The sequence below is a fragment of the Tyto alba genome, unplaced genomic scaffold (assembly GCF_018691265.1).
Source record: "Tyto alba isolate M040663 unplaced genomic scaffold, T.alba_DEE_v4.0 Super-Scaffold_17, whole genome shotgun sequence".
Classification (NCBI taxonomy): Eukaryota; Metazoa; Chordata; class Aves; order Strigiformes; family Tytonidae; genus Tyto; species Tyto alba.
In genome coordinates this window covers 13110319-13121469 of record NW_024881279.1, presented here as the reverse complement: position 1 = coordinate 13121469, position 11151 = coordinate 13110319, and the positions used below count along the sequence as shown (strand labels likewise).

General features: G+C 54.3%; 1 protein-coding gene across 4 annotated transcripts in view; it reads left to right on the top strand.

Annotated features, from left to right (window-relative positions):
• Positions 1 to 434: 434 nt before the first annotated feature.
• Positions 435 to 11151, top strand: part of SH3PXD2B (SH3 and PX domains 2B) — a 78886-nt gene continuing 68169 nt past the window's right edge. For all 4 annotated transcript variants that reach the window (XM_033005563.2, XM_033005550.2, XM_033005557.2 and 1 more), the window contains exon 1: positions 435 to 584. In XM_033005563.2, the coding sequence (XP_032861454.2) occupies positions 513 to 584 (72 nt within the window). In that variant the 5' untranslated portion in view covers positions 435 to 512. The remainder of the gene's footprint in view (positions 585 to 11151) is intronic.

Here is an 11151-nt window from a genome sequence, read left to right as displayed (position 1 = left end):
TCCTGTAGGGATGTGGTTGGTTGTGGCCAACTCAGCACCGCTCTCGGGGCCGTTGTTACGGGACAAGAGCAGGGTGAAGAACCAAAACCTGGCGATGGAGCCCACGCACAGCCCCACCAGGCCGGGCAAAGTGGGCAAGCCCGGACCCCCTCCAGCCCGCCACGAGCAAACAGCCAGCTGCACCCTCTGAAAAAAACTCTGCCCTCAGACACAGTCCAGTCGTCCTCCCCGCTCCACCCCGGGGTGGGGGTTGGATCCGCGGGGCCGCGCACCCCCCGCCGCCAGCCGCGCGTGGGGCGGACACGCGTGGGGCGGGCGGCGCCGGTCGCCCCTTTAAAGCAGGCGGCGGTGGGGCCGCCCCGCCGGCCGGGATAGGCCGGGGCGGGCCGGGGCCGCCTCCCGCCCTCGGCAGCGGGCGGGCGGCTCGGCTCGGCTGGGCTCGGCGCGGCGCTGCAGGCTCCGGTCCCGGCTCCAGTGACGCTCCCCGGGCTGCGAGGGGCCGAGGCGGAGGCATGCCCAGGCGGAGCATCGCGGAGGTGAAGGTGCTGGACGTGCAGAAGCGGCGCATCCCCAACAAGCACTATGTGAGTGGCTCGGCTCGGCTCGGCTCGGCTCGGCTCGGCCCGGCTCGGCTCGGCCCGGCTCGGCTCGGCTCGGGGCGACCCGCTCCCCTTCGCTCCGCCGCGCCCGGCCCTGGGCGAACAAAGGCCGGGAGCCCCCGGCCCGCGGGCGGCCCCGCTCCCCCACGGCTGCCCCGGCGGCGGGCAGCGGCCCCGGGGTGGGAGGAAAGAGGAGGAGGAAGGCGGCAGCGCTGCCGGGTCTGCCGCTCCCACCCCCGGCGTCTCCCGTGGGAGTCACCCGGTGACTCCCTCCCCCCACCACCACCAGCGGGAGGACGCGCTGCCTCTTCCCCCCCCCAGAGCCCTGTTACCGGGGGAGGCGGGCAGGGACATCGCCACGCGTGGGGGTGGGGGGGAGCAGCGCCGGTGGTGCCCCTGTGCGGGCCCGGCGGGGGGAAGCGCCGGGAGGTGCCCGTGAATAGTTGCGGGCGGGATTTTGCTGGAGGGACTCCGAGGGCAGCACCCACCCGGGAGGAGGGGGCGTCTCCGGGGCATCGCCGAGGAGTGCCTCGGCTTTAGTGAGGGAGCAGCGTTTGGCAGGGGGGCTCGGAAACCTGTTGGCTGCAGAGTCCCGGGGTAAGGGACCACCCGGCTTCTTCCTTCTGCTCCTGGGACCGTGCCGCCAGCCCTGCGAGGTGTTCCCTGGTGTCCCCTGCACCCCGTCTGCACGAGCAGCCCAGGGAGCGCCTTCCTGTATCACGCTCCAGGGCATCTTCCAAACTGTTGTGCGTTTGGCTGTTTTAGAAGGGGTTGGATTTTTTTATTTTTTTTTTTCATTATTTAAACTTTGGTATGTTTCCAGGCATCCATGGAGACCTTGTGGGTGAATCCTGGCAACAACCATAAAACAAAGACTAAAATGTTCTTCCTGCTCAGTTTGCCTTAGACAGGGGTGACCCAGTGACACACTGTGGTGTGTTTGGATTGTGAGGATACGGTGTTCGCTCCGGCTGGAGTGTGTCGTGTTAGTGGAGCCAGGCTCCCTGAGCTTTTGGGAGATTGGGGTCTTCTCCGGGTCACGCTGGCTGGTTTGTGGCAGTGAGCAATAGTCGGAGGAAAGCAGAAGGCTTGCCAGCTCTAGCCAGGATGGAGGGGAGGGTAAAGGGGACTGTCAACCTCTCCTTGCATCCAGGGATGTGATGTGGCTGCTGCCGCCCAACCCCTTATCACCCCTTCTTCCTCTCCTGCCCTGCCTGTGGCTTTATCTGGCCTGGCTGAGCCTGGCCCCAGCTCCAGGCATGCCCCCCCTTCCTGCCTTCTCCATCCCAGACCTACTCATCGTAGCTGGGTTACGCATCCGATCTGGAGGAGTGTGTACGTGAAGAAGTTTGCTGAGCTGCGTACACTTCTGTTTGTCTTGGCGGATCTGTGGCACTGCTGTCAGGTCCTGTAACGGGGCTCTGACAGGGTCGCCTGCGGCTGCTCCTCCGCTCTTCCTTTGGGCCTTCTCGTTCCCTTGCTGGGGCTGGGGGCTCTGCAAACCCCTCAGGACCTGTGTTCCCATGGCTGGGGCATGCACCTCAAGTGCTGGACACAATCTGTTTTGGGCACTGTCCCTGCTCACCATCCACCCGCAGGGATGAGGTGGGTGGAGTTGGGCATAGCATAAATAATCCTGGTGAGGCTGAAAAACTGGGAGAGAGGTATTTTCTAAAAAGAGAGACGTACGGCAAGGCAGCTGGCTGGGGGCACCGGAGCGGAAGCTCGCGGGGCGGTGGGAGAAGGTGGCTGCACACAGCTCATGACATCCAGTTGTGCAGCCCGGCCGCCTGCTCCCTCTGCAGCCGGTGGCTCGAGTCCTCTGCCTCTAACCTTTCCCTGTACTTCTCTTGGACCGAAACCCGGCAGGGCGAGCTGGTGGGGCTGAGCCCAGGCAGGGGCAGGCAGCTTGCAGGTAGCAGCCTCCCCGGGGCAGCGCTGGAATGAATGGGAACACTCGCCTTGTTTGAGAGCTAGGGACTAGGCAGATTCACAAAGCCAGTTAATTATATGGAATCAAATCAACCTCCTTTTTTTTTTTTTTTTTTTTTTTTTTTTTTTTTTTTTTTTTCTCCCTCCTCCTGCAAAGAGGGAGAGGAGGGGCAGCGGATTGTGGCTGAGTCATCTTACTTTAGACTGTATCTGCTGGCATGCTGCAAATCCGAGTCAATCACAAAATGTACGTGTTAAACCTTTGCTCTCTGCTTTCTCATTGCTGAGCATAAATGTGCTCTCCTCCATCCCCTGAGGCAGCCGCTCACTGTCCATGGGGAGGCTGGAGGAGCATGCCAGCTTTTCCTCCCATTGCCTCTGCACTGGTTTGACCGGCAAGTGACCCGTACTGCTGGGGCTTGGCCTCCCCTCTGCAGTGGCGAGAGGCTTTTCTTTGCCGGACAAAGGTGCAGTTGTTTTGGTTGCAGAGAGGCAACAGCAGAATGTCGTGAATTCCAGTTTCCCAGAGAAGTGAGATCAAACCATTGTTTCAAAGTCCGTATTTCGATGCCCATGCTGGGGAGGGGCTGTAGGAAAGGCCAGCTCTATTCAGGCCAGTATGGTTTGCCCATCACCTTGCACAAAAAGAGTTGTGTTACCCAAGACAAAAAGTTGTGCTTTTTTGGATCTCTGGTTTGAAGCAGGAGACACAATATTCCTCTAAATTGTGGGCTCAGGCTGGGTAAGGACCCAGCAAGGTGCTGGGAAGGGTTTGGGTAGCCAGGTGCCAGCTTGAATCCATGCTGAGCTGAGTGTGGTGATTTAACTGGGGACCCCAACGCAGCCCCATGCCCTTGAGCACATGGGTACCCCTGAACGGCACTGGCTCAAATCCCAGTTCAAGGGAGCATCAGTCTGGTATGCTGCTGTCTCACTGATTCTCACAGCATGTCTGATGGCCATGCTCCCCTGGAAGGATACACCAGGGCATCGGTGTGCTTGTCCTGTCTCCTGTCCATCCTCCTTATTCTGGTGACAGCCCAGTACCTGGCCCTGAGGGCAGGAGGAGCTGGGTGGGTTATTCAAAGGAAGCTCAGGCTTGTTTAGAGGCGTTTGGGGGATAGGGGAAAAGGGAAAGGCCTCTTGGCTGCTCTCCTTCTTGGTGAGGTGTTAAACCTTTTGGTGGGTGCTGCAGTGAGCACGGCTAGCCAGGGTTTAAATTGCGGTTAGCAGGGGGTGCTCTCCCTCTTGCATGCTTTTCTGCTGGTGGTCAGCCTCGTGCTTCTGGAAGGCTCTTGCTACCGGGGTGTTGACATGGTGCGAGGCTGACACGTCTGCTCCTGTTCTGGTCAGATCAACTCCACTCACACATGTGGAAGGGCTGAGACGGGATGGGTAACCGAGCTTCTTGATCCGAGTGGTAGGGGCCTCGAATTTGCTGTGAAACCATATCACATTGTATTGCAGTGGCACCTCTTCTCCCAGGCTGCTAACCTCGGCTGCTTCAACTGCACTTGTGCTGCTTGTGTTTTTAAGCTTTTTTTTCATGGGCAGTACCTGGAAGGGGCAGCGAGAAAGTATTTTTTTCAGGTGTTTGTTGCAGGATGCTCTGCTCTGATCCCGTTGAAAGAGGAAAAACCAAGCTCAGGATCTCAGCAGCTTACTGTTCAAGTGAAGAAGGGGACTCCCATCCTTCAGCCAGTGGCTGGAGGGTCACCCTGCAGTGACATTTCCCATGACATTTCCTATGTTAAGTTATTATAGCTCATGCCCCTTAGGGATGCTGCTGGTGAGGGCTTGAGGGCCACATTGCAAATCTGAAAAGGCAAAGTCCAAGAGCAAAGTTTAAAAATAGTCATTTTGGGCGACGGAGTAGCAGACTGTCATTTCTATGGTCTGGCCAAGTCTCAAGTTCTGATAGATGAATGTTTATTCAGAAAAGACCCAAAACAAAGCCAGAGTTGAAATGGACTAGATTTTCCTTTAAAGGACTTCACACGAGATCTTTTTATAGTTTTGTGTTTGTTATTCTCTAGTAGAAGTCCCCAAAATAAAGCTTTTCCCTACTAAATCTAGATTTTGGTTGTTTTTTTGCCCTTAAGCAATTTCAGGACTTTTCCTTTTAAGACAGCTGCAATTTGTGTGTTTTGTTCTATGTGTTAATAACAAATGTCATTGAATTGCATCGTCATTTCTACCATCCCATCCACCAAGAACACTTCCATAGTTCATATAGTTTTAAATGGTTGCTCCAATGCAAACCAAAATTATACATATACATTCGACAGGAAAGAGAGAGCAGCATGCTGTTTGGTTGTGTGAGTTTGTTGGAAAATATGGACTATGATCTTGCAGGACTTCCTTTCCCAGCCTCCATGAACACACATATCACTTTGAAAAAGGGAAATTTAAAAAAAAGTGTGCAGCATACATTTGTTTTGCAAGCTCAGTTCACAAGATTGGAAACTTTAAACAAGATGAATACCCATGTGTATTGAACCACCTCATTTGCGAGCTGCCTTGCAAAAGTAATTAACAGTACGTGTTGGACTCTAGTGCCTAGATGATAGCATCTATAGATATTTTAAAATGAGTTCGATGAAAACCACATTCACAAAGTAAGTGTGTTATATTTTTGATGTGGAATTTGTGATGGGATGGTAGGGGTCTTATCTGCTCCTGTTCCTTGTAGTGGCGAGGCCATTAATTGTTTCATTCATTGTCCAACCTAATCCCATTGCTTATCTGGAGTTGATTATGGAGCATTTGGAGCAGAGTGCTCGGATGGCAAGAGGGGGAGGGCTGCTGATCTACAGATTCAGTCATTTTTCAGTATCTGAAGACTGCATAGAGAAGATGATGCCTCCTGAAGAATGTGTATCCCATGGACCTGCATGTCATGGTGCCCTGGTCCTGACTTGCCCAGCTGGAGCAAAACTCTGTGGGGACCAGCTGCAGAATCACTGCATACAGCTGTGTTATTTCTGCTGTTCTGAATCATACCGGTTGCTTGACTTAAAAATGATGTTGAGGGGTGACTTCCCCCTGTGCCATGCTCTCTGGGGAGTGTGACCATGCCTCTGGTATTTTGGGAATGTCCTGTGAGAAACCAAAGGAGCTGGGTGCATTTAGATGGAGGGAGCAGGAGGTTAAAATGAATAGTGTGAAATCCATCCAGGGGCTGGTAACTAAACTAGGAATGCAAGAGAGCAAAAGCAAAACCAGAATATACGAGGCAAGGCTGAACCCAGGAAGCTGGAGTCTCTGCCATGGTGAGGGGTTTCTGAGCATCAGTGGCCTCAAGAGGTTTGAGGGCTTTCTCAGCATCCTTAGTGGTGTTTTGCTGCTGTATCCTGTGGTTCTGCTGTATCTCATCCCATTTTCTGTCAGCTGGCTGATGCTCTCCTGCTCAAGGCAGGCCACAGGCAGGGTGTTTGGAGCCCATAGCTGGTACAAATTTGGACCTGTCCTCATGCCTGGCCCTGCTCTGCTGCACAGCATTACGGAGCCAAGCAACCCTTCCTTCCCCCTCACCTCTCAAGAGAGTTGGGGCTTAAGGGAGTGCTGGTGGGTTTGTGGATGAAAACCAAGACCCAAATGCAAACTCTCCCTTGTTTTTCTCCCTTAGTCATGTCACTTAAGGCTGTTGAAAACTTTGAATGTTGCAGTTTAGTGGAAGGGCCAAATCCTGCCTGGCACACGGCCACTGAGGTTGATGCAGCTCTGTGTGTAAAGCTGGTGCTTGTGCACAATTCCAGCAGTGAACTTCGGCACCAAGGCCATCCATCGCCTCTGCCTGCTCAGAGGTCTGGTGACCTTGGTCCCTCACAGCTTTGCTCTGGAGAGTATCTGTATCTTCCGGTCGTTTCACATAGCAGTGGGAAATAGGAAACAAATGAATCCATATGTTTGACCTTCAGTGTGACTCAGAGCAAGCAAGTGGGTATGTCTGTTGTATGGGTGAGGGGTCTGTGCTGCAGCTGAGTGGGGCTCAGTGGGTTGTCCTTGAGGTCCCTGTGCTTGGTGTGACCCTGCATGTGTGTGCTTCATCCCAGCAGCTTTGGCTGTGTGCTCAGGCAATGCTGTGCCCTGGCAAGCTGTACAAGAACTGTCACTCACTGGGGTTTTAGGGAGGGTACAGTCGAAGGGATGAATCAGAGCAAGGGGGGGTGGCTGCTTTGTAGTCCTGGGTGCATGGGCAGGTTGACTTTGGTTATTTGCCATGGCCATGAGGATATGCCTCCTCGTGCTGCCTGCATCCCTGTTACCCAGCTCCTCCCTGCAGCTCTGACTCCTTGCTTCTGCCTCTCTCCTCTGCTAGACCAGAGGCACCACGGCAGCACCCCCGATGCCCTCCAGTTACCACTGGGATTGCTTCTTGGTGCCTTTCCCAGTGCTATCTAACCAACACAACCCTTCTCCCAGCTCTCCCTGGCCACAGAGCAGGAGTGAGAGGGTGACGAGGGTCTGGGGACTGAGTTGGGGGCTGGCTGTCCCTCTCCCACTCTGAGCTTCAGCATCCCCCAGCGCAAGAGCCCCCACACTCCCCTCCCCAGCCCTGCACGCCTGCAGCAGCAAAGGCTGATGGAGAAGGGCCAAGCACAGCAGCTCACCGCCAAGAACTTTCTTTGTTTCCAGCCACCTCCCTCCTTTTTTTTCTTTTCCTCTTACAATTTCCCACTCCCTTTTCTATATTAAACCCCTCTCTGGTTTGGCTTGATTCCTCAGCTGCTTCAGTTTCTCTGCCCCTTTGAATTTCTCAGTGCTCCTTTCTCGCGATGGTGGCTGAAGGCAGGGTGCAAGGCTCTTGCATCGCTTCCCTGTGTTTCGGAGTGTGGGGGAGTGTGAGTGGAATAGACAGACTGATGCTTTTTCCCCTTTACTGGTGAAAGATGCTTTAAATATGCGGAGTTTTCCACAGAGAGGTTTATTGTACATGGTCTCCCTGGACCTGAGACCACACAGGCTCAAACCCATAGGAAACAGCTCTGCAGACAGCTCTGCCTCTGCTGGAGGCTGTTATGTCTGGCTTTGCTGTAGGAACTCTGCTGAGTGGCTGGGGACCTCCGCTGATGCCTGTTGGTGGCGGGTGGGCAGAGCTGCGTGTCCCTGCAGCCCCGTGGAGGAGTCTTTCCAAGTGACCGTGACGTTGCTTTCCACCCTGCCTCTGGTGTGGCTGGCGTGGAAGCGGGAGGGTCTGGGTGCGGGGATGCTTCGGGGCTGGGGGAGCTCAGGGATTGCTGTAAAGCCACCCAGGGAGGGCTGTGCTGTGCCAGGGAGGGCTGCTGGCGGGTTGGTGGGTCGCAGGGCTGTGTCAGTAGCGGTGCGCTGCTCCTGGGCTTGAGCTGGCCTAGCTGAGTGGTGCTGAGCTCGGGCAGGACTTGCTGCCCCGTTCAGCCATGTGCTGGGTGCTAGGCAGAGCGCTCTCAGGCCAGCCAGAAGCTGCTCTCTCCCCAAATCCTTACATTCTGTGGCCGCCCCCAGCCAGGATGCCTTGCAAGTCTCCTTGGAAAAACTCCTATGTGAGGAGAGAGGCAGAAACTGTAGCTCTAGTTTTTCCTGCAACTTCAGTCTGCCGTTTTCCTACCCAAATTTAAGCAGTCCAGGCTGCTTCCCAGGTTGTGTTTTGTGCATGTCCGTAGTGTGTTTATGCAAGGAGTCCAGAAGTGATTCTTCTAGGAGGTCACACAGCCTCATGTTTCAAGAACGGGAAACTGTTTCCGTTATTTTTATTTTTTTTTTAGTATCTGTTCTTAATTCCATTGCCTCAAGTCAGCTGCTTGAATCATCTCCTCTCTCTAGCCACATTGTTGTAAGGGACATGCTGGGGAAGGTGCAAGACCGAGGGCTTGTGAAGGACTCCAGAGTCCTCGGTCCCTTTGGGCAGTGAAAGTCACCAGGAGCCATTGTTATCTGCAGCACTGAGGCTCTTTATCAGTCCCTGGAAAAATACTTCTGGGGTCTGACAGCTCCCAGGGCTTGTACTTGCTGCTTTGTTTCTTCAGGAGGAGAAAAAAAAAAATAATCTTTCTGGCTGCCCTTTCAGATTGAAATAATTTGTGCTGGCTTCTTGTCCCTTCTGTTCTCGTGCTCTAGTCCCTACGACTCCGACTGCTCTGGATGTGTGTCTGAGCTGGCTTCTTCAGCCTCCCTGCTCTTCTGGTGATGCCTGATGCTGGAGCTCGCTCCTTGCTCGGGGTGCCATCCTGCCCAAGGTGGGATGTCCTGGATCTCCCTCCTGCATTCGCCCACTATGAGTTGCCAGCGTGTTTCCCCCGGGGCTGCAGAGCCCTTGTTGCCATGCGAGCTGACTGGCAGCTCTCGTTGACAGCTCTGTTATGGTTGGCCTGGTGCCATTTGCATTTCTTTTAGCAACCTGTCATTTTTTGACAGTTCCCTTACGAAGGTTTACAGCCCCACTTTCCACTGGGCCGTTCTCCCTCTGAGCTGCCTCTCCAGAGATGCTGGGCAGGAGAGAGCAGCAGCAGGCAGAGGGACGTGCCAGAGAGATGCCACGGGGACTGACCTCGTGATGCCCGGCTGGGCTGGCTGCAGTATCCCATGGGCCTTTTTTCCACCTTTATATTTCTGTTCAGAGCACTTGGTTTCTAATATGACCAAGGAGAATCTTGTGCAGTGGTGGTCCTAATGGTAAACTTCTTCATTGGTAATTTTTGAGTAGTTGGTATGTGACCAATTACTTGTAAGTAATGGGAGAATTTGGGAAGCCCAGCAAATTTGGCAGCCAAATCCCAATGATGTCTGTAGGAATTCAGCCATTCGCATCTCCAGATTTCAGTTTTCTGTAAAGGATCTGATCTGTTTCTGCCCTGCCAGGGACGGGGAGCATGGAGAGTGTTCGGCGTTAATGTGAAGTGCTCCTCTCCTCTGTCACTAAGCAAGAGCCAGCTGCACCTCCAAAACTCCCTGTGGCTTCTGTACCCCGCCAGGAGTGGAGGACAGGTCTTGTTTCCTTGCTTTGATCTTTGCTGAGGCTCTGACAAGGCTGTCCCACCAGGAACTCCTCTTGCTCCATAACATGGGCTTGCTGCAGTGTGGAACTGCAGTTTCACGGCATGAAGGCAGGAGAGCTGGTGGCGGTGAGAGGAGTGATGGAAGTGGGGCTGAGAGTGCATGCACGGGGCTCTTTTAATCCTGTAAGCAGGATTCTGAGTGTATTTGAGTGACCCTGAAAGCTCCGTATCTCTCCTCTCACCTTGCTTTAGTAGGACAAATGCTGTGAGCCACGTCTCAAGGATTTCAGAAGCATGAGCATGAATATTCAGCCTGACTTGTGGCTGAAAGGAAGCTAAGGAGGGCTCAGCCCCGGTGATTTCTGCCTCTTCCAAAGCTCAGCTTGGCCTGTTGCCTTCAGGCATCAGACCTAGCTGTGGGGTTTGACGTGACACGTGTGCAGCAATGTAGGCTGGAGCGGAGCAAGGGATGGAGGCTCTCGGGGTTGGGAGTGGGGCAGGGTAAGGCATCCTTTCCAGAGGGAGGGGAGCTGCTTGTTCCCGGGTTTCACCGAGTCAGCTAGTTCCCTCCATGGTGCAGACCCCGCCGCTGGCCTGGGAAGGGCTGTAAATATTTAGATAGCTCTGCCTGTTGGTTTTGGCCAGGGGCCCAGCCCACGTGATGGGGTTGCAGAGCCCCTCTCCTGAATCTGGCTGCCCGCCGCCTCCCTGCCATCTGCTCAGCTCTCCCCGCTCCTCGAGGAAACGGTGGAGCGGGATCTGAGCAGTGGCCCCCCGTTTCCCAGCGGTGTTCCCCGTGGGTGCACATCCCCGAGGCAGTGCCAGCTGCAGCCCCGAGAGATCCCCTCACTCTTTCCATGGAAAAGGCCTGCTGGTAGTTTCCCTTACTTCTTTGAAGGACTGTAGAAATCGGAGCTGGAGAAGACCCATGAAATAACTGCTTCCACATGCCCTCACCCACACAGCCAGGCTGGGAAAAAAGCTGTGCTTGGAGCAGCCTCTGCGGGACGGAGGGTTGTGGAAGCGGGTGATGGGATGGCTTCTAACAGGACAAAATTGGTGTTGTCTGAGCTGCTACTTCATGGTGGCTGCTCCTGATGGGACGTGGTGCAGTGCCAGGCCAGGAGGGGAAACTCCAGGCCAATTTCAGTGTTTTCAAAACTGTCTCCATCATTGAAAGTGTCTTCTAAAAGCACCTGAGAAAGGGATGGGTGGGTGCCTGTGGGAGCTTGGTGCCTCAACATCTCCAGTCCCTGTGAAAACCATTGCTGGGTGGCTGACTGCACTGTTCATACCTTTCAAAATTTGCACTTTTGTTGTTAGTTAAGGACAGCACCTATGTTATGTTTTCTGGTGTCTTTTTTATCCCTAGGACAGCAGAGACTGAATTAGGTATTGGCAGAGACCAAGATCTGTGTTGGTTTTGGCCAACAAAACACCTTGGTGGGATGGGGCCATCAGTGAAGGGCAAGGGATATTCACAAGGAGAGAGGAAGCCAGCTTTACTGAGAGAGTGTTTTATTATACATAAAGAGGAGCTCCCGTAACTGTGGGCTTCCCCATCTTTTCTGCCTTCCACAGATAGGTGGGGAGATATTCCCAGAGACCTTTCTGCTGTTCAAATGGGATGCGTAAGAAATGGTTAC